General features: G+C 46.5%; 1 protein-coding gene across 2 annotated transcripts in view; it reads right to left on the reverse strand.

The window, feature by feature from the left end:
• Positions 1 to 23,863, reverse strand: part of CDK13 (cyclin dependent kinase 13) — a 777,929-nt gene that overhangs the window by 477,932 nt on the left and 276,134 nt on the right. For both annotated transcript variants that reach the window (XM_078688204.1, XM_078688203.1), the window contains exon 3: positions 2,152 to 2,226. In XM_078688204.1, coding sequence (XP_078544330.1) covers positions 2,152 to 2,226 — 75 coding nt within the window. The remainder of the gene's footprint in view (positions 1 to 2,151; positions 2,227 to 23,863) is intronic.

The raw sequence follows: 23,863 nt of genomic DNA on the forward strand, positions 1-23,863 counted from the left end.
TGATGGGTCTTAACCAGTTTACCATCAGGGGCAGCACGAGCAGCCAAGATCTTAATCACAAGTTCCCGCCCGCTCAAGCGCCACTGCCACAATCCCAAGATCCTGTTCTCGGATCAGCGGTGGGAGGCTCCGGTGGGGTCCTGGCCCGCTTGCACAAGCAGCCAAGGCCAAAGCTTATTGCGTTATTGGCACAAGAGCAGTGTTTGCCCCCAGTCACTAGCAGTATTGAGGTTGAGGATGAAGGAGGATCAAGAAGGTCAGGAGCAGTCCTAAGCTGTGAGAGGCATATTGGCTGCACGGCCACACACATAATTTGTCAACTTTATTTTTTTAGTGTGAAATGCATCCTTGCACCCAAAAAAGTCTCAAAGACCCATTTGACACTAAAATATTGCGCTGGCAGATTTGCATTTTATGTACTTTACCCACAATTTCAAGTAATTAAGAAAAATTATGTGAATTTCCATAACCCTCATTTTTATGGGGGCTGACTCTGACCTTATTAATTTTCTTCTCTCTGTTGGGCTCAGTACATTCACCATTAGCACCATATTGGGATATCAGTTTGGAGAGAACTGTGCAGCAGGACTTTTTCCTGGCACCCCTTCTCTTCATGTTCAACATTAATTTGGAAAAACACAAGTGGTGCAGGGCCAAGAAATACCCTGTTAGGCATTCATCACATTTCTGCCTTGCTAAATGCAGATAATACTGAACAAATAGCATGCACAGTTGATGGCCTAAAAAAACTAAGTAAAGTATTTCTTTTTTTTATGGACAACCCTAATCTTAGTATAAACCTCTTTAAATCCTTTGTAAGAACAGGTTGTCAATTTACAAGAACAGGTCATAAATGTACCAAGTGTCCCACGTTCATGATTAAAAACATTAAAAAGAAGGTAGTGACTATAGTACAATCATTCTTTTATTTTGGGATCATATTTGGTCTAACTTATCTTTGAGAAGGAAGCAAAAGGTGCATTTTCTGATTTTGAAACTAGACTTGAGCACAAGTCTTTAAAGCCCATGACTGAGGTCCACAGAAGTAAATGTGTATCCACTGCAAGAATGATGCCAGAGTTTGGGGTTATACAAATGCAGCTAATCTACAAACAGAATAGATTCTGCAGGCATTAACTAGCTCTTCCTCCCAGTAACTCACATTATATAGGTCATGCTGAACTCAGCAAGTCTTATCAGAATGATGCAAATAAATGGTCTTGATTGTAAAACAAAATTACGTCAAGCCTACCATACAGCACAGCTGTCTGGCTGCGAAAGATCTATTGCAAGCCTACTCTCCAGCCCACTCATCGCTTACCATAGGTTGGCCGCGCAGAAATTAATACTTGGTGGCGTGCCTTCCTGTTTTTTTTTTCTCCTCTTGATCATATTCTCTTTACAATCCTTTTCGTTTATTGACTTGTAGCCTTCCACTGCTCACATAATGTACCACTTTTTCATTTTCCATTCAGCACTCCATGAAAGTACGTTTACTAGCCTTTTCCCTCTTGTGCTGCTTCACACCTAAAATATGACCCCATATTGCATTGACCCCACCACTATCAGCTTGCCTGTGGAAGCACAGCAACAGGGATATTTTTGCTGGGTAAGGCAAAAAATAAATAAGGGTTTCTTTTTCCATCTCCCGGATTTCACAAACGCAAGCTTTGGCACATAAAGGTTTTCATGGCAGTGGAGGATTGAACTGTCCACTGCACTTACTGCATCCATCTGAAGCAGAGATGTACTTCGCATGACATTTTTCCTAGAGACGCATAAAACTACTCTCTGGGGTAGTGCAAATGGCTTAAGCCTGTGGGAAATAAACTAGGCCTTGGGAAGCATTTTTCTTTACATTCCGACACGTACTTATTTTTAAATTCGGTTTAGAGTTTCCCCAACAAAAAAGAATTTGAAAAATACACCAAGTCATTTATAAATAATTTAAAAACAATGAATTCAATGTGCAGCTTTGAGATACCACAAGATTTGGGTTTGGATTTCCCCCAATTTGTCTTACTTTTTTTAAACAATCCTTAATGTAAAATGAACTTTAGCTAGCAAATGTTTATCTGCAATACCTCATTTCATTAAATTCCAGAAGCCATCATTACAAACGAGTAAATGAATTAGCAAATATACACTTACTTGGACTTTTTTTCTTTCCCATTAGCCGTGCGACCCTTGTCTCTATCCCGATTCTTGCTTTTGTAGCTTTTGCGCCTACAAACAAAGTTTTAGTTAAAATGTCTTCTGAGCACAGGAATTGATGGACATATAATATAGGTTTTGCAAGAGGTGGAAGAAAATGGTGAATTAAAAAGGATCCAGCACTGTCATTTCTCCCTTTGCTACTGTTGATCCTAAGCTGTATGGTGCTTATGTTGATCTTTTTCCAGTTAAAACAAAATCCAATAAACAGATTTATAGAAATAAAATGGAATTAATCCAGATTAACATTGTTGACTGGAGAGAAATGTATAACCCTGGAAATATGAACTTGCTTAACTAATGAGGTTACTCAACTTCAGAAGGCCAGTCTACTCGCTTGTAAAGATCACCTGACCATATAAAAGGTAAAATACTCAGAGACCTTACTGTTGCACTAGGCAAGTCTCATTATTTGGGCCACAGTAAGACCTAAAAATAAACTTCATTTACATTTTACCATAGCCTATTCAAATGCCTATCCCAATGCGGACCATTTACTTTGGGAGGTCCATCTTTTTTTCTGAGAAAACTGACCATTTCCCTTGCAAATAACCAACTTTTTTTCTTACAAAGGGGAGTCTTTCTTACATGCATCAAGCAAATGCTTTTAGTGTTTCTCACAGAGGTCAGACTATCAACACTGCCTGCCTTGCTAGTAGGTATTTAAAAAAACTCACAAATCGGAGTCTGAGATGAGGGAATACTAAGAGCCATGGGGAGTTATACACATCTGGGGAGGGTGGAAATGGACGGTATTTCCAATTGTAATACTCTGTAATAAAGTGTCAATCTGTAAGTAATTACTGCTTCTGTACGTCATATATTCAAAGAGGACTCATTTGCTTTATAAGCTACTCATCTAAAATTTACTGAACTACGTTAAAACAAAACAATTTCTATAGAAAAATAAAAACTTGCACTAACTTACAATAAGTAGCATAATTGTACTTGAATCACTAAGTACACTGTACCTCAGGTACAGATCTCACTAAGTACTGTATGTTATGGGTCATAATACGGTTTTGTACTCTATGACAAAATTTGCTGTGATCCATCATTGCTTGTCCTCATCCCATTCACTAACAGTAAACTGTTATTTCATGTTTCAAGCAAGTGTGCAGACTCCTTTTAGGCCACAGGATATGGTACCCCCTATCTGAACATTTTTGCACCATCCGGTCACAATAAAAATAGAAATTCAATGAACTTAAATCCCTGAAACCTGCCTTTTTCACATCGGTTTTTCTCTGCTTTCTTTAATCTTGAATCTAACCTGGAGCCAAAAAATGGTATATGTTCATTTTACAGGCACGTATTGTATAGAAGCGCTAACATAAATAGAGGCAGCTTCAAAAATGTATGCAACACAAAGTTTAAATCAAGAATATGGTCATATCCTTAAGTGTGATGGCTCCAACATCCCCAAGCAAAGATTTAGTAAACCTTAAAGAAACTGTTAGATGCAGCGGCACGCATAACTCCACCTGGAAACATCTTGTTTGAAAGTAACTATTTTTCCAGCTACAAAAAAACAAAAAATCTACTACGTTTTTCAAACCTTTTAAACCTCTTTGCTGCCATAATGATAAACGACCATTTAACTGCGTGTCATCTAAATGTGTCGCCAGAAGGCACTTATGAAGTGTGCATGTGTGATATTTTTAACAACTGCTGGCATCCATATTTTTGTACCTCAATGGGAGCAGATTTCTGGGGGTTTGGAAGGGACCTGGTTGGCCCACAAACCCTTCTGGACCCAGTGCTCTTTTCCAAGCATTATCATTAATATGCGAGTTATGACACAAGTGATATTACACACACATGGATTAGGCTGGGAATGATTGCCTAGCCCCCTCCCTCACCTAGGTCAATTCAAGGATCAAATTAGTTGGAATGGCAATGGGAGGGGCCAAGGAAAGACATTAATGCACCAGCTCTTCCCTAGCCATTTCACTAGCTCAATGCACTTTCTGTTGGTCAGAAGGAAGGGAAGCAAATGAGAGAGCAGGAAGAGCAAGTCAGCTCCTCTGAACCCTTACTCCCTAACAATAGAGAAAATTACCCAGGAGACCGTGGCGGACAAAAAATCCTGGTAAGGAGCAGCCTGGATTTGTTTTTCTTTAACTTAGCTAAAGAAAAAAAATCCAACCAGCATCTGACTCCTCACAGGGCTAGAGCCATGTGTGCCTGTGCCCAACCAAGGAGGCAAATGCTATCTCAGCAAGGAACCAAATGCAGTCTTGATTTCATCCTAGACTAAGATACTTAATTGCCCCTAGCATCTTCCTTGGGCACACAATTTTAAGAAAAAGAGCAAAGGGTCACTAGGTTTGCACATGCCCATTCTTCCACAGGAGGTACATTCTCCCCAAAATAAATCATTACAGCCAACATTCTCTCTGGCAGACATGCATAGTGTTCGTAGTTTGTTAAAAAAAAAAAAATGACGATACCCAGAGGCAGCAAATGAGCAATGATTGCAAAGATTTTTTAGATGCATTACTTGATGATGAAAATCTAAAATTGAAATGGGCGCGGGGGTTGACTGAAAGCTATTTAATTCTTAAATGTACACACAAATCCGAGTTGGAGCTGGGGAAATATTTACCGAGCAAAATGTAGATTGCCCATAAAGCCATGCAACTCTTAAGAAGTTTTTGCAAAGTGTTTTTTTGTGAAAAGTCAAATATAATAGGAAGCAAAAAAAAGAAACCCATTAAACAGTATCAAATGTCTGACTTTCCTGTGATCCCACATTATAACAGATATCCACAAGTGTATTACCCAGGACAGAGCAACAAGTGACCATGGAAAGCCCAAGAAAGTAGTGTAGAAATGGGGTGATTTTTGTAATGTGGGTAGAGGGGAACATTTGGGCTTGGGTTCAGGCAGCACTTCGGGAACTTGCCAACCTCGCACGTTTCTGAACACTTGGCGAAGGTCTCAGCTGGTGTGCCTTGTGTAGATGCCATCACTTTTTCTTATGCATAGCATCACATATTTTGTATATATTTCTCACATTTCTAAAAAAAAGTCTGGAATTTGTGGGGAAACTACACAACACACACCACCTAATGCTCTCACACTTCTGCTGAAAACAGAACCTTAAATATGTCAGTAGCCTTTCGAAACTGACATGTAGTGCCATAGTGCACAAATGTGCATAGTGTTGTACATTGGGAAATTAAGTTTTGACAACAGATTTCAACTTGCTTCAGCTCCATCTTTAATTCTGTGTGGCCTGGGCTCTGCACACACAAGCAGGCCCTAAGGTTATTCTAGTTATTTGCGTTCAAGATATTTTTCCCCTCGGAGGGTGTTTTTGTACTTTATGAGATGTGTTATACTTTCTCGAGCTTTACCAAGATAAGGGGCTGGAACATGTAGCCGGGACACACTGATGAGAATGTGTGAGGAATCCTTTGCCTTGGAATGCTTGCAGGAACCTGGTCAGCTCCGGTGAGTTTCTCGACCTAGAGGGTGTCTTTTCTACTGAGATTATTATAACAATCATTTACAATGCAACGGTCTAGCCTTTGCAAAAGTTAGAGCTATTGGCATTGTAAATGACAACATTTTTATTTATGTGTTGGTTTTGAAAACAGATAAATAAATGGCATTGTCATTTACAATGCCAATAGCTTAAGCTCTCGCAAATGCAATACCTATTCAAGACAACATTCACTCGCTGTGAATTGGTATCCAGAAGTTGAACTCCCCAATAGAAGGCACGAACTCTGTTGTCTGCACCAAATAATGAACCTGAAACTGCAAAGGCAACTTCTACTGGCTTAAGTAAACTTTGAAGGATCAGAAGAGACTGTCTTCCGGGAAGACGCAAGCAAGAAGCATCCCCACAGGAACGCTGAAGTTTGGAAGCTGTGTAGTGTGCCTAACAGTACAAGGCTATTTATTGACTTATCCAGTCACTCCAGACGGACTTTAAGTAAAAGGCAGCCTGCAGCTGGAAATTGTGCTGTGCTCTTGGAGATGAAGAAACTTCCTTTGACTATCCTAGTAGAATGGAGAAGTGCAGAATGGAATGGTTATTCTGAAATTATCAGTGACCGATTACATTTTTTTTTTTGGTCCTATTTTAAACATAAAATACTTTTTAGTTTTACATGGGAGTTTCACAGAGATTGATTCCAGTGTTAAGTTAGAACTGCAAAAACTTAAGGGGCATTCTCTTAAGAAGTCCTTTTGCTTGGTGTCAATAAGGTGATTTTACTGGTCTAGGAGCTATTTTTGCAGTCATGGGAGAATTTGCCCCACCAAGCAATTTAGTTTCCTACAACCACGTGTGCATGGTGATTTTTACGCTTTACCCTCATTCAGATTTGACTTGTCCCAGCTCCTTATCAAGTACATACAGTGTGCTGGTAAAACTCCAAAAATAGATGGAAGACCAATCTCACTCGCAAGCTCATGCACGATTGGTTTGCATACTCATGCAGGATGAAACTACAGCACTCAATGTGCAACTGAAGTTACAAAGGTAACTGTGTGCCAAATTTACGTTTAATTTTCCCTCTGTTTTTGATTACTAAAATACAGTGGCCCTGTATATGTATATAAGATATGCATGCACTGTAAGAATGTCAGATGTATTGGTCTGTCCCAGTATTTCCACGCGTAACAATTTAAATGCCACTATTTTGTTTTATTTCTTTTATAGCGCTACTCCTCCCATTGCAGGGTGTCACCGTTTTACATCACAAGTTCACATTATACATTGACAATAAATCAGATAAGTATGTAAATCAATTTACAGGATGCGTTACTTAAGACAGTGATGTTTACGAGGTGTAAGTCACGTCTTTGATAGTTTAATGTGCTATATGGAGTAGTTTCTGTCCTGTAACTCCAGTTCTGTAGTGGCGGTATCTCTGTTATAGTCATAATCTAGTGAATAGTCCCGCCCATGTGCGCAAACCCCGGAGCAATCAAAAATAATCGTTTAAATTGTCAAAAAATGCAGAACTGCACAGACACTTAAGAAAGATTTTAAAGACAGATAATGCAGCCTATATCCACAGGCTACACTGTCCAGTACTGCAACTAGAAATTCCACCAAAAATCCACAAACAGCACAGCCTGTCCAGGTTTTTCCACATAGAAAAACGTGCTTTTACCAGCAAAACCCTCAGGAAGGATAGAGGGGAAGAAGTGGACAGACAAGCCACATAGGCTGCCATTATGTGACTCAGAACAGGATACTGTGCCTTTAAGAGAACCTTCCAGAACTCTCAGTATCCCAGAATGCACTGCAGGTCCCTTTTACTTGTAGTTCTTTTTGAAGGCGTAACACGCCAGACCTGTAGCATTCCTTACATGAATATATCTCTCTCCACCGGGGAGGAGGGCGGGCGCTTATGACTATACAAAGATACCCGCACTACAGAACTGGAGTTACAGGACAGAAACTACTCCTTCTGTAGTAGGGGATCTCTGTGTATAGTCATAATCTAGTGACTAGAATGGCAAGCCCATCCCCACACCAAAGCGGCGGTGGAGAAAAGAGAATAACACTACTACTGTGCGAACAGATTTCGCAGCGAAGCCTGCCCAACCTGAGCGTCTGTCCTGGCATCAGTGTCCAGACAGTAATGCTTAGCTATGGTATGGACCGACTTCCAAGTGGCCGCCTTGCAGATTTCTGCAATTGGAACATTACGTAGCAAAGCAGTCGTGGCAGCTTTGCCCCTGGTGGAATGAGCCTTAGGCTTACCCCCTAAGGTCTTATTAGCCTTCTGGTACAGGACACAATCCACCAGGAGATGGACTGTTTTGAGGTAGCAAGACCGGTCCTGACTGATCCATAATTGATAAACAATTGGTCTGACCTACGAATATCTTTGGTTTTATCCAGATAAAATTTCAACACCCTCCTAACATCCAGGGAATGCAGAGACCTTTCTGCTGGAGATGAAGGATTCTGAAAAAACGTAGGTAAAGTTATGGTCTGGTTAACATGGAAATCAGATATAACCTTTGGAAGAAATCTAGGGTGAGTACGCATAACAACCTTAGCAGCATGAAATACAGTATAAAGTTCTTGGCAACAACGCCTGAATTTCACTCACCCTGCGGGCTGATGTAATGGCCACGAGGAACGCCGCCTTCCAGGACAGGTGCTGCAACGAAGCATTATGGATAGGTTCAAAAGGCTCCTTCATCAATCTGGACAGCACCACGTTCAATTCCCATGAAGGCGAAGGAAGCCAGACAGGAGGGAACACTTTCTTAAAGCCTTCCAAAAAATCCTTGATCACAGGGATCTGGAAGAAGGAAGTCTGTGAAGGGCACTTCCTGTAGGCAGACAGCGCAGCGAGATGAACCTTAATGGAAAGGACATTAAGGCCAGACTGCGCCAGATGTAGAAGATATGGAAGGATGACATCTTCCTTACATGTTGTTGGGTCATAGTTCTTGGACTTGCACCAGATGCAAAATCGCTTCCACTTGTAAGCATAAGAAGTCCAAGTGGAAGGTCGCTTAGCCTCCTTCAGTATGTCCATACAATCTTCTGGTAGATTCAAATGGCCATATTGCACTATCTCAGGAGCCATGCCGCCAAACTCAAAGACGAGAGGTTGGGGTGCACCATCTGCCCCCGAACTTCGTGAGAAGGTCCGGCCAGCACGGCAGCCGTATGTGAGGAAGGAGAGACCGGTGAAGCAGGTCCGTGAACCACCACTGCCTGGGCCATTCCGGGGCAATCAGGATCATCCGCGCCCTGGACTGGGACAGCTTGATGAGCACCGCCGGAATCAGGGGAATGGGTGTAAAAGCGTACAGAAAGCGGTTCGACCAGTTGATCCATAACGCATTCCCCAGCGCCCCCTGCTGGTAGTACCTGGAGGCAAAGTCTCGGCATTTGCTGTTTTCTGCGGTGGCGAACAGATCTACGTCTGGAGTTCCCCACCTTGCGAAGACTTCTCCTAGTACTTCGTCGTTTAGAACCCATTCGTGGATTCCCTGAATCAGTCTGCTCAGTGCGTCGGCCTGAACATTCTGCACACCTGGTAGATGGGTAGCCATTATCGTCAGTCCTCTAGCTAGAAGCCAGCGCCAGATTGCCTGCGCCTCCTGCGACAGAGTGCGCGATCGAGCCCCCCTGCTTGTTGAGGTAATACATAGTGTTCGTATCGTCCGTCTGTACAAGCAGCAAGTTGGTCTGGAAGGACGGATGAAAGGCCTTCAGTGCCAAGTGAACAGCTCTGAGTTCCAGGAAGTTGATGTGGTACGTGAACTCCGCCTGGGACCACATTCCTTGTATCTGTAAGTCTCCGGAGTGCGTCCCCCAGCCGTGGAGAGATGCATCCGTCACCATAGTCTGTGTGGGAATGTCCTTGTGGAAGGGAACCCCTCTGAGGAGATTCTCCGCCGAACACCACCACTTCAGAGACTGAAGAGCATGCAGAGACAGTCGAATCTTGTCGTCCCAAGACCCTTTCCTCTGATCCCACTGATCCTCCAAGCACTCCTGCAATGGTCTCATGTGCAGCCGTGTGTGTGGCGTGAGGAAGATACAAGAGGCCATCGACCCCAGAAGAGAAGACACCGTCCTCACTGTTGTAGATGGAGCGGTCATAAGAGCCTGAGCCTTCCGAAGGAGTGATAATTGTCTCTCCTCCGAAGGAGACACGCTTGCTGACAGCGTATTGATGGAGGCTCCCAAGTACTGTATGCACTGAACCGGAGTTGGGACAGACTTGGACATGTTGAAGTGCAACCCCAGCTTGTTCAAGAGAACGTGCGTCTTCTGGAAGTGCGTTTGAGCTTCCGATAAGGAGGAGGCCTTGTTCAACCAATCGTCCAGGTACGGGTAGACTAACACCTTGTTCTTTCCCAGGTGTGCAGCTACCACCGCCATGCACTTCGAGAACGTACTGGGCGATTTCAGCATGAATGGCGGTACTGTGTACGGATAATGATTGGCGCCGAATTGGAATCGCAAGAACTTCCTGTGTTTGTGTGCAAGGGCACATGGAAGTACGCATCCTGTAGGTCTATAGCACATAGCCAGTCTCCCTGTTGTAGCTGAGGGTAAATCTGATGCAACGTCAGCATGCGAAACCTCTCTCTGCGAATCCACTTGTTTGCTTGTCGCAAATCCAGAATGGGCCTGAACTCGTTCTTGTCCTTCTTGCGAACCAGAAAGAACCGAGAGTACAGACCTCTTCCCCTTTGAGACAGAGGTACGTCTTCTATCCCCCTTTTCCTTAACAGGGTATCGGCCTCCGCCTGAAGCTCGCGCAGCTGAAACTGCGAGCTGACCGGTGGAATTAATGGAGGCGGGCTGGTGAACCGAAGACTGTATCCATTGCAAACAATATTCAGCACCCACTTGTCCCGAGTAATTTTTCTCCACTCTGCCAGAAAAAAATTGAACGCTTCCCCCCCACTGGAGCGGGTAACGGATGTAGGGGAAGTAACCGCTCAGGGTCGAGACCCAGCTGGGCCTTTGTTCGCTGCTGCGGACTGCTGGCCGCCTCTGCCCTTCTGGTGCTTCTGGAAGGGCATCCGGAACTGCTGCTGCTGTCCCGAAGTCTGTCCACGCCCCCTGCCCTGCGCCCCAAACCGTCTCTGGAACGGGCGGTAGGTCTTTTTCTCCTTAGGCTTCTCCAACCAGACAGCCGTCATGGTCTCGGCCTCCGCCTTCATGCGGGCCATCTCGTCATCCGCATGCTTGCCAAACAGGGTTTCCCCCGAGAAAGGCAGATTGGCCACCTGCTGCTGAGCCTCCGGCTTGAGCGATGTAAGTCGAAGCCAAGCGTTGCGCCGTTGGTTAACACCATGACAGTACCCATGCGCCGCCACAAGAGACATCAGCAGCCGTGCTGATGAGCTGGTTCGGCACCAGCAACCCCTCCTTCAGAATCTCTTGTAAGTCCTCTTTCTTCTCACGAGGAAGGGACTCAGCGAATTGCTGGAGGGACTCCCATAGGGCACGATCGTATCGCCCTAGCAATGCCGCAGCACTAGCCGCCTTCATTGCAGTAGATGCCGTCCCACAGACCTTCCTGCCTGCCGAGTCTATCCATCGGCTCTCCTTATCAGGAGGTACGGTTGAAGACAGGGAGGTGCATGCTGCTTCCTAGCCACCGTCACGATGACAGAGTCCGGTGTCGGATCCATCCGAAGAAAGGTCGGGCCCGGTACGTCTTAAGGAGCCTGGAAGGAGCAGCCTTCGTCACCGCGGGAGTGAGGAACAACTCCTCGGCGGGCTCTACCAATCCTGGTACTAGAGGCAGTAATGGTAGAGACAGGTGCTTTTTATGGAGCGTCTCGAAAATCACGGACGTCGTGGGAGTAGGCACTGTCAGCGTGATGCCCAACTTTGCTGCACCCCTCAGTAGAACATCCTAGAACGTGTCGATGTCGTCCACCGGCGGCACTTTCGTCCCAGGGGATTCCGAAAAAAGGTCAGTAAGTAGGTTCTGGTCCCAGAAGTCGTGTGGGAACGTGAACTGCGCCTCCTGTGGCGTCGTCTTGATCTCGTTGACGACCTGTGACGACTCCGCGATCTCCCCCTCCGACCAGAACAAGAGTGCGATCTCCTTGGCTTCGGACGCTCCACCGGCCTCACCGGAGGAGGCGACCGTGGCCTGACTGGGGGCCTCGGTTAAGGAGTCCCCGTAGGTGGAGTCTGGTATCGCGGCAGCGACACTGACCTCGGAGGAACCACAGGAGGTTCGTCAGTTGGAAGTCGAGGAAGAGGCTGAGGTTGATGAGGTGGTGGAAGCGGAGGCGGGGACAGAGTCCGCAGAGGAGGTTCCTTGGGCAAGGGGGGAGGAGGTGGAGTCTAACTCGGCTTAGGAGGTGTATATACCTCAGAGTACACAGAGCCCGGTGACTCTCCCTTCTTCTCAGGAGAGGGGATGTCCCCTACCGGCACCTGCCGCCAGCTAGAATGACTCCTGGCGCCAGAACTCTTTCTGCGCCTCTTCGGCGTTGAAGAATACCGCCCCGGCGGCGACCGTCTGTCCCTCGACGGCGAACGCCTCCTTCTCGACGGCGAACGCCTCCTTCTCGACGGCGAACGCCTCCTTCTCGACGGCGAACGTCCCGTTCGTTGGCGAACGCCTTCGCCTCGACGGTGATCGCCTGTTCCTCGACGGCGACCGTCTTCGCCTCGACGACGAGCGGCTCCTCGACGCCGAACGTCTGCGAGACTTCGACATCATCCTCTAAGTCATGGACGGAGAGCGCCGACGCCGGGCCACCTCTCGACGTCGAAAACTCGCCGACGACTATGAGATCGTCACTGGAGATCTCGACGGCGGTCTATTCAGTTCCCTCGACGCCGAGCATAGACGCCGCTTTGACCCGGAGCCCTGGGGAGACGGGGAACAGACTGTAGTCATCCCTCTAGACGCCGTCGTCGGTGCTATCAACGCCGACGGAGAATGGACACGCTTGCTGGTCTTTCTGCCCCTGGGGAGCCCCCCAGAGGCCTCAGCACGGGCAGAGGAAGTCTGCCCAGACCCACCTTGTGCTTTCTGTCTTCCAGGCCTTGGAGCCTGATCTTCACACTATCTCTCAGGGTCCTGGAAGAGAATCCCTGGCAAATGTCACACTCCTCTGGGACATGAGATGAGGGAAGGCAGATGATGCACACCTCATGTGGGTCAGACTTGGCCTTCTTCCTAGAACACTCTGGGCACTTGTCAAACAAAGCAGGCATTTTGACAAAAAAAAAAAGTGCTCAGAACACACACAAGGAAGAAAGCACCAAAGTACTTCAAATGAAAGCACTCAAATCTTGAAAATGTGAAAAAAATCACCAAATAAACCCTTGAAAAGGGAGAGCTCAATGCTCCAGGGTCCTGCTAGCAGGAGCCGGAATAAAGAACTGAAAGTAAAAGGGACCTGCAGTGCATTCTGGGATACTGAGAGAGTTCTGGAAGGTTGTCTTAAAGGCACAGTATCCTGTTCTGAGCCACATAATGGCAGCCTATGGGGCTTGTCTGTCCACTTCTTCCCCTCTATCCTTCCTGAGGGTTTTGCTGGTAAAAGCAAGTTTTTCAATGTGGAAAAACCTGGACAGGCTGTGCGGTTTGTGGATTTTTGGTGGAATTTCTAGTTGAAGTACTGGACAGTGTAGCCTGTGCATATAGGCTGCCTTATCGGTCTTTAAATTCTCTCTTAAGTGTCTGTGCAGTTCTGACTTTTTTGACAACTAAGATTATTTTTGATTGCTCCGGGGTCCCACACATGGGCGGGACTATTCATTAGATTATGACTATACACAGAGATCCCCTACTACAGAATAGAAGGATTATAACTTATGAACTCCAAGTAATAAAGGTATTGATGTGTTACCTGGCTACATAAAATAAAAAATCTGTCATCTGCATGCTACATGATGTGCTTTACAGGAGACACATTTACCCTCTATACTAGTTTGAGTCAAAACTGGGACTACACAAAACAGATCTCTCCAGCAACTGTGTTAAACTTCTGAGTTATCTTGCCATTATCATTATTCCTTGAAATTTACTCAGCAGAAAAAGATCTCTGCAGCAGATGCTTTAACCCCATAAGATATTTTATAATGCAGATTTTTCAAGCAGTTAAGCAGAACTGATTTACTGTCATATTTCTCCTTGATTCCAATTTTTTTGTGGCAGTTTCTAAAAAATAAATGTAGAAGTTGAGGCCACTATTTTGCATCAGGTTGCATTTTGGTACAACCTTGACGCAAAATCTAATTTGTTAAATCTCAATGCGCTTAAATGTACTTGTGATATATCTGCTAAACATGTGTGAGGCGTCAAGATCTGATGTCACCTCCTGTGAGGTCATAGGTTGTAATGCCAATTCCTGTGATTCCACATGCGATGTCACTCAACATGATGTCATGTGCTGTGATGTCAAGTGCCATGATGTCACTTGGATTGTGCCTTGCTTGATTAGTCTCCTCACTTCTTTTTTTAGAACTTGTGCCCGGCTACCACTTTCTTGCCAAATGTGTGTTTCTTATTTGCTACACTTGTTCTTTTTGTGACGCTCGGATTTCTATGAGTTCAGTGATATAACATTGATGGCAGCACCCCCACTCTGTAAATTGTTAAAATTATTTCAGCACCAATGGTCTGAGGATGCCCACGCTGGCACATGGTAGGATGCTGCTGTCCAGGTTGGGGTGCAGTGAAAGAGTTGCGTGTGGCCCCAGTACAGGCATATGAGAGATCTACTGGCTAGGTCTGAGGTACACTGACAGAGATGTGGGTGGCACCCAGCTTATGAACAGCAGGGCCATGCTGAACAGGGCCCAGAACATACATAGCAGGCAGGGTAGTTTGGCTACGTTTGAGGTGATATGGTAGCTCCACTACACTGCAGTAACATCTTCTGACCACTCTGTGGCACAGGCGCTCCTTCTGTCCACACTTGAGGGTCACTGCTGAGCCTAATGTGGGTCACAGTACAGACATGTGATGAGATGGTCCTGCTAACGGTTGATTGAACTGGGAGTGCCATGGGATGGTGCCAGTGCAGGAGCAGACTAGGAGCTGCCAGTTCTTTTATGTAGTGCTTTTTTATTTCAAACGTACACTCTGAATGTGGTTAATTTTGTGCAGTTTGGTTGTACATCGTTCTTGACAGTCTGAAGTCCATTTTGGCCTTGTCCTGCCTAATGGAATGGGAAACATATGTGGGGTACCATTTTTAAATCGGGAGAAGTGTAGAAACATTGGATGCTCTGATTTTGGTCAGATTTACTGTAGTTTTCCAGTCACAGAGAAGTAACAATATTGTGATTATTTTACCCATATTGTGACATCTGCATGGGATTCCGGGGAATAAAAGGTTTTGAGATTTAGGCAAGCCACATTACCCTAGTTTCCCCTTTTTCTCCTATTTAAAAAAAATTCTGGGGTTGGTGCGTCACCCTGGGTGCCTGCCGACCCAGAATCAAATACTGCAGATAGCCTATGTGGATTTTACTCCATCAAAATTATTTTGTATTTAGTGTGTGAATTGCTTCTCAAACCCATGTAAGACCCACGTCCCATAACCACAAGCTCAAAAGATCAAGGGAAACACAGGCATGGGTCAAATGCTCCAGTGGGAGGAGGACTTTAGGGGGTTCTGAGGAAAGATATGCTGAAACTTTTTCAATGCATTTCCCTGGCCAGCCAATCAGGGCACTGGAGGTCTGGAACCTGAGGTCAAAATCGTTATGATGCACAGATTTTGGAATCATACGTTTGAAGTTGTTCCATATAGCCTAGGGGTGATACATGTAACCACATGACCGGTAGCCTAAACAGGAATTTGGCTTTAAAAGTGCACTGCACCCAGATTGTAGTCTGTGGAAACCCAACTCATAAAAAATCCATACGTGACTTATAACCTCAGACTTGCAAGACCTAGAGGAACAAAGCTGGCAGTCAAACTTTAGATGAGATTAGTTTCTGCACGAGGGAGAACACAGGAAATGAACACGTTTCGGTAAAAAAAAAAAAAAAAAAATGGACATATATTTGGTCTACCAGAGCAGTCAGTCAGTCCAAAGAGCAGTCAGTCAGTCCAAAGAAAGCCTGTCTTGCACCTATAGATGAATAGATGTCACTGGGTGTGCAGGATTAGATTTGTAAAACTTTATTGGTATTTTGCATATTTACATAGGTTGTACGACATATTGTCTGCGTTCATGCATTTTGTACATTCCTTCTCACAGTGGATATATGGACAGTAAGGTAAGAGAAACAGTGTGTAGAATGTGAGTTTACACGCATATCGGATGGTGTTGTTGCATGCTCTAAAGTGTGTCTAGGATGTACGTTCTTCCTGTGAGTTCCGGTCTCTAAACCACTGGTGTGATTTCTTAATCATTAACTGTGGTTCAAACTAGGGTCAGGTAGAAGGGGTTGGGCTGTGTCCAAGCGGGTGCATTTTGCATGGGGGCTGTTATGCCGTTGGTATTATGAAATTAGGTGTGTGGTGGGGTTGCGGCAGCCTCTTAGGGAGTATTCGAATTTCTTAAAGTCCTTGTGAATTGTCGGGGGTTCAACAATGGCTGGGAGTTCGTATTCAATCCATTGGGGGACATTGGCTCCAGGGCAGAAGCTGCTGGCGCGGAATCCATTGTAGCCACCGGTTGACCCAGCGGGCCCTGGAGGAGCACTGGCAGGACAGGCCGCTCAAAAATTAGGGGCAGGACCTTAAAATTCTTTATACTGAGCAGGGGTCGCTCCGGTTCCTGAAAAAGGGGGAGCGAGGAGCTGATCCACGCGCAATTTCCGGAGAACGAGCCTTTGAACACAGATGTTCCTCTGTCGCATCGGCAGACGGGTGGGGAGCAGTCTTAGCACGCTTTGACTTCTTGTGTCTTTTACTGAAAGTCCTGATGATTGAGTGGGAGGAAGAGAACTTAGGACTCCTGGAGCAGTTCCAGGACCTTTCTCTCGACCAGGACTGAGACTTTAGAGGAGTGCCGTCACATGCCAGGCCAATAGCAGCTTTTGGGACCGCTCACTCAAAGCCTTCAGTGCCATGGCCCGGAAGTCTTCGCATGACTTGGATTCATGGGCACGCTCCACACACCACAGGCAAACTAGCGAAAGTAAGTAGGAGCGCACTGCTTGCACGCATAGCGAGGGGCAGAGCGGCATAGCGAGGGGCAGAGCGGCATAGAGTGCAGTTGCGTACGGGGGGGAGAGAGGGGGGAGAGAGGGGGGAGAGAGGGGGGAGAGAGGGGGGAGAGAGGGGGGAGAGAGGGGGGAGAGAGGGGGGAGAGAGGGGGGAGAGAGAGGGGGAGAGAGGGGCAGAGGAGGAGAGAGGGGGAGAGAGGGGGGAGATGGGGGGAGAGAGGGGGAGAGAGGGGGAGAGAGGGGGAGAGAGGGGGAGAGAGGGGGAGAGAGGGGGAGAGAGGGGGAGAGGGGGGAGAGAGGGGGGAGAGGGGGGGAGAGGGGGGGAGAGGGGGGGAGAGGGGGGGAGAGGGGGGGAGAGAGGGGGAGAGAGTGGCAGAGGGGGGAGGGGGGAGAGAGTGGCAGAGGGGGGGAGAGAGGGGGGAGAGGGGGGAAGAGAGGGGGAGAGAGTGGCAGAGGGGGGAGGGGGGAGAGAGTGGCAGAGGGGGGAGGGGAGAGAGAGTGGCAGAGGGGGGAGAGAGAGTGGCAGAGGGGGGAGAGAGAGTGGCAGAGGGGGGAGAGAGAGTGGCAGAGGGGGGAGAGAGAGTGGCAGAGGGGGGAGAGAGAGTGGCAGAGGGGGGAGAGAGAGTGGCAGAGGGGGGAGAGAGAGTGGCAGAGGGGGGAGAGAGAGTGGCAGAGGGGGGAGAGAGAGTGGCAGAGGGGGGAGAGAGAGTGGCAGAGGGGGGAGAGAGAGTGGCAGAGGGGGGAGAGAGAGTGGCAGAGGGGGGAGAGAGTGGCAGAGGGGGGAGAGAGTGGCAGAGGGGGGAGAGAGTGGCAGAGGGGGGAGAGAGTGGCAGAGGGGGGAGAGAGAGTGGCAGAGGGGGGAGAGAGAGTGGCAGAGGGGGGAGAGAGAGTGGCAGAGGGGGGAGAGAGAGTGGCAGAGGGGGGAGAGAGAGCGGCAGAGGGGGGAGAGAGAGCGGCAGAGGGGGGAGAGAGAGCGGCAGAGGGGGGAGAGAGAGTGGCAGAGGGGGGAGAGAGAGTGGCAGAGGGGGGAGAGAGAGTGGCAGAGGGGGGAGAGAGAGTGGCAGAGGGTGGAGAGAGAGTGGCAGAGGGTGGAGAGAGAGTGGCAGAGGGTGGAGAGAGTGGCAGAGGGGGGAGAGAGAGTGGCAGAGGGGGGAGAGAGAGTGGCAGAGGGGGGAGAGAGAGTGGCAGAGGGGGGAGAGAGAGTGGCAGAGGGGGGAGAGAGAGTGGCAGAGGGGGGAGAGAGAGTGGCAGAGGGGGGAGTAAAGTGGTGTAGAGTGCAGTATATATTAGAGCGGAGTGCAGTGGATTCAATCAGAGTGAAAGAGCGTGAGTGGAGTGCTACAGAGTAGAATGGAGTGGTACAAAGTAGAGTGCAGTGGCGAAGAGTAGTGTTGCAGAGTGGTATAGAGTGGAGTTGTGCAGAGTAGACTGGCATAGCCTGGTGTATAGTGGCGTAGAGTGCACTGGCATGAATAAGAGTGGATAAAGACCAGAGAGGCATAGACAGAAGTAGCATGGAGTGGTGCAGAACAGAGTTCAGTGGCATAGAATGGCGTATTCATGGTGTTGTAGCACACTTCAGTTAGACAACACATTTTCAATTGAAATGACCATTCCATCTGCACAGACATCCAGAGATATCAATAGAACTATACAGCGCACAAATTATAACGTATGGAAATGGCATAGTGTAGTGGTACTTAACCTATTAACTTCTGTAGACCCTCACTTTAATCATTACAGGAAGCCAGGGATCCCTGTTCTATCATTTTTGAAATCGGGGAACCTCCACTAATCATTACTGAAAGACGGGGGCCCCAGCTTAAGTATCTGATGATTTGTACCGCAAAACAATACACAAAAAAATACAAAAACAAGCTTTCAAACAAAAACACAAATGCCGCAATATTTTATTTAAATCACAAAAACGACTAGAATAAAATCATTTTAATGGAAAGGTTGGAGCTGTTCAAAATTCACCTGAAGCCACTCATCGTCCATGCTATATTCTGTTTGATGCATTTGATGCATTTGCAGGGCTCCCACAGTTCAATATGAGGAAACAAACTTAATTTTTAGCCTTCAGTTTCAAATTCCTTCACATTTACAGAACATTAAGATTTTCAATGTTGCTTCTTTATTCATAAATAGTTTATTAATCTGCTAATATTTTTTTTCAACAGTAGCAGACCCTCTAAGAAGGCTTTCTGGACCAAGAGGGGTACACGGCCCACAGGTTAAGAACCACCGGCCTAGTGGATTTCCAACACACTTGCAAATTAACAAAAAAATGTGCTTCATCAGGGCTTTGTTAATTCTGATATATTTAAAATACTTGCACAGTTCATTTAAAATGAGTGCAAGAAATAAAACCTTTCCTCTTCACCCAGTATCCAGAAAGAGTTTCACATAAATTCTCTCACTTTGAAGAAAGTAAAGTAAGCACCAAGCTCCCGCGAAAGACAGAAACTGGCATTTTGACGTCAGTCTTTGAATGCACAGTAAATGTGATACGATAAGAACTAGATTTAAAAACGTGATTACAGAAAGTAGCACTTGTGGAAGAATACAATGAGAGGTAGTGTGAAAAGACTTCTCATTAGGCCGGACAAACTGAACCTCGACAGACCAACACAAATAAAGCCAACAAGTAGAAAGCCACAAAATGTGAGTTACAAAACCAATAGCAAGCAACAGGTTAAATGCATTCCCAAAGAAGGTTCCCCAATGTCCCCAAAATGCCTTTAGCAAACCAGACAACTGCACTGTCTGGTAGGCTTGGACCTAAAAATGGAAGCTATTGACCTGCACCTGAGAAGCCTTATGCGTGAGCAATCAAAACAATATACATTTAACTGCAGATAATCTCCTACACAGAACAGCTGAAAGCGGAATTCAATTTAGCAGAAACAGTGTAGTCTTTTAAAGCATACATCTCAGTAGCGAGACTGGTAGTGATTAAATACCTGTCAAGGTGCATACAATTCAATGAAGGAAATAAGCCCACTTTTGCTAAATGTGTGACGTAATTTATGCACCAAGTCAGACACCTGAATCCTGAACAAGCAAACATTACAACACTTCTGGGGAAAACAACAACAAAAACACACAAAGATCTACAGGATTACAGTCCTTACCAGCTGATATCCTTATTAAACTCCAGCCTTAAGATTGATTCCAAAATATTGACTAGAGGACGGGCTAGAGTGCTTGCTTTCTCCTTAGCAAGGAACTGAAGATTGCGGAGATATAATTTAGCATGTTAAATTAGCCACCTTTCTGATCTAACACAGCCAGAGTTTCAACAACCCATTGGCAATTGTACTTATAGATGCTGAAAAGATGTTTGGTCTGATGTTGTGGCAGTTTGTGGGACACAAAGCCTACAATAACAAGCAGTTGCAATGCAATAGGTCTCGCATTTGCGAGAGTTAACGTTTGTCCTGACTGCAGTAGGATTAACCACAAATATCACAGGTGGCAGAGCTTTCCCAGTGTTAGACCTGTCAGCCCTAGGGTGGTCTTACCCCGTTTTTTTGCCCTTTGCCTTGTTTTTTCCACCATCTTTTTTTGTTGGACCTAGGTTTCTGGGCGCCTTACCACTGCCAATCAGTGCTAAGGTGCAGATGCTCTTTCCTAACAATATGGCTGCCACAGGCCCCTGCTACTGCGGAGTGGCCTTTTTAGACACGCACTAGTAGTCAGGAGCAGGCTGGGACATTAGGATACAGTAGCACTGCCATCCGGCCTTTCCTGCCCATAGCCTAGACTGTGGAAGCTCCTGGAACCTTCCGGAATAGGGGAGGGGTTACACTTTGCCGCCTTCAGAGAGTGGTCACCTGACCTAGGGGTATAAGGGGAAAGGAGGGAAACCTGCCAGTCAGTTGGGGCATCACTGGACCTGGTGGAACCTCTGCAGGAGTTTAGGCGGTTGGGCCTAGGGGAGGAACCTATACCACTGGAATGGACTGGGCCTAGGCACTGCTTTCTAAGTTAGGTGAGGGACTCTGCCAACCCACTGATCTAGCCCAGCGTTGGGGAACCCAGGGAACCGCCTCCAGTGAGCCAAGTGAACCATCCTGCCTCTAAGCCACAAACTCAGCCCCCCTTCTTCTCCCCCCCCAAGAAACTACATAAGAAGGGCGCTGAAACCACCATGCGCCGGAAAAACCTACCTACACTGAGGACTGCTGTGGGATCAACCAGGTAACAGCTCTGTACCATCCATGCGCTTCCCTGCCAGACCTGTGCCCCCTGTGCTGTCCTGCCTCAGTTGTCTTGCCCTGGACTGACCAGAACTGCAAGAGACTGCCCTTGTGCCCAAAGCGCTGTGAACCCCCGAGCGTTGTAATTGGCAAGCACCATCCTGCCTCTGAAAGCACTGTGCCCATCAAATCACTGCATGCCTGAATCACCGCCGCAGGCCTGGTCTCAATATGTGTTGCCAAGAACCCTGGCCCCAAGCCCACCCGTGGCGCCCTGTCACACTAGGCTCTATTGAGGGGCGAAACTCCCCGCTGCGGGCCTGGCCCAGTTGCTGGAGACAGAGCTGCTCTGGAGTGCGCCTGAGGGCCGGTCATCACGGCCCGGCGCCAGGTGAGCGGAGACTCCGCTGCGGCACCCGAAGCTAGGGGAGGGCCACAGCGGTAGTAGTGCAGGCCGTGCTGGGCCGACGCGCATCGCGGTTGCAGGGGAGGCCGCGATGCCCATGATTACAGGGGGAAGTGCCTGTTGCTCTTGCCATACCCCCCCCTCCACCAGAAATGGTTTGAAAGTAGTTTATAATTAAATGTTCTCAATTGAAACTAGGAAATGTTTTATCTTTAAGTGTCCTATGAGATGTTGCTAGTCTGAATCTGCTTAGGCCCTATGTTGTTACCTATGCCTACACAATGAAATGTTGCCTGATGGATTGATGCTTAATTGATGACATCCTGAGTCCGTTACTCTAACCTATAAGTGAAACCCCTGGCAGAGCTAGCAGAGAAATCTGATCTGGTAATCTTCTCATACGCAGATGATTCCCAAATCATGTTCTCACTATCGGCACAAAACCCTAATGACACCTCTACACTCACGACAGGACTTAACATTGCAGCCTGGATGCAATCCAACTTTCTCAAATTAAACGATGAGAAAACAGAGGTGCTCATAATGGGGAAACAAAAAAACCTCTGGAGCACACAACATTGGCCAGACAAAATGGGAGCTCTACCCACTCCTGTACCCCACGTACGTAATTTAGGCATAATCGTGGATGACACCTTGAGAATGCAGGCCCAATCGATAAAAGGACCTGCTTCTCTATCATCAAATGGTTTAAAAAAAATCTGCTGGATGTTACCAGAAACTACCAACAAAACGATAGTCAATGCCTTAATTACCTCCCGGTTAGACTACGGAAACATCCTTTACGTGGGTTCCAACAAACAAGTAACTCAGACTACAGATGGCCCAAAAGGCAGCAGTTTGACTTCTATGTAACGTACCAAAAAAAGAATCCATCTCCGTATTTCGACGGAAACTGCATTGGCTAACCATAGAAAATAGAGTAAAATTTAAGGCACTTACTTATATGCATAAAATCAAAGCAGGGACAGCCCCGAAAAACCTTTGCTCCCTGGTCACACCCTATGTTCCATCGAGAGATCTTAGGTCAGCCTCCCAAGGACGCTTTGCGGTTCCAAAATACAAGCTAGCCCACATGAGAGGAAAATCCTTTACATACCTAGGACCCACATACTGGAATTGCCTGTCCATTCCACTTAGGAAAGAAACAAGTTATTCCAGTTTCCGCAAGCAATTGAAAACTTGGCTGTTCGATAAATAATCTTCCAGTACCTCATGTGTTATGGCTTCATGGTATGCGCCGGGAAACCCTTTTTGGGTAGCTGTTGCGCAATATAAATTTTAGATAAATAAATAAAATAAAATTACTTACCTGCAATGAGACAAAGCTAGATAAAAGAATCTTGTTTTAAAACGACTAGCTGGTGTGGTGTCATTTTATTGCGAGTGCTTCCCTGTCTCAGTGCGAGTGTGTGCTGCACTTCTGCTTTACACCTAGCTTTCGGGTGCATTCCCGCCCGAGCCAAACTACCGCCGTGGAATTGGTGACCCCAGTTCTTACACCCAGTAGTGACAGGAACACCCAGACATGGGTCCTGAGATCACTTTGCCACTGGAAACGAGTTGCACCTGACTGAAGATCCCAAACTACGGTGAAACCAGCCTTGGGTGATTGTGATCCAGTTCAGAGAGGACCTGGCTTGGCCGGTCGGAAGGATTAGTTACTTACCTGTAATCCTAGTTCTCTTCCAGGGGTATACTCATTAAAGTCATAAGCACTGAATTATCTCCGCCCATGAGCGGGAACCCGGAACACATAACAATATACATATATATGTGTAAATATATCAAAAAGTACCTAGTACTAAACTAATTATACACATATACATGTATAATAACCATTATATGCAGCCTAACATATATACATAGGCTAATAAAGCCAACATTACACACGTTCTGAAGCATGAAAATATGCTGTCTATAAATGCAATAAACAGGCATGAGCCCAAAATGCATTTCATAACCATGAAAAACTTTTATTTTCATCAAAGAACCTGTTGTAAACAGTTATTAGCCTAAAAGGCTGCATATGAAAAATTGTCTGTGTACAGAAAATCAGACTGGCACCCTGCCTTTAAGGCCCCAGAGAATCTGCACACTTTGCCTTTAAGGCCTCTAGGAGAACTCTGTTCCCATCATGCACCACAGGTGACAGTTAGGTCAGTTCTTTTGTACGGTACAGTAAACTTTTAGCAGGAATCTGCACATAAAAAACTTCATAATACATATTGAAAAACGTCTATGCTACTGTTCGCCCGGGGAGGCGGGAGGGTGCTTATGACTTTAATGAGTATACCCCTGGAAGAGAACTAGGATTACAGGTAAGTAACTAATCCTTCTCTTCCAGGGGATACTCATTAATAGTGATAAGCACTGAATAGAGTAGCAAGCTCATACCCACTAGAAGCGGG

Source organism: Lissotriton helveticus, chromosome 4_1 (assembly GCF_964261635.1).
Source record: "Lissotriton helveticus chromosome 4_1, aLisHel1.1, whole genome shotgun sequence".
NCBI classification, from domain to species: Eukaryota; Metazoa; Chordata; class Amphibia; order Caudata; family Salamandridae; genus Lissotriton; species Lissotriton helveticus.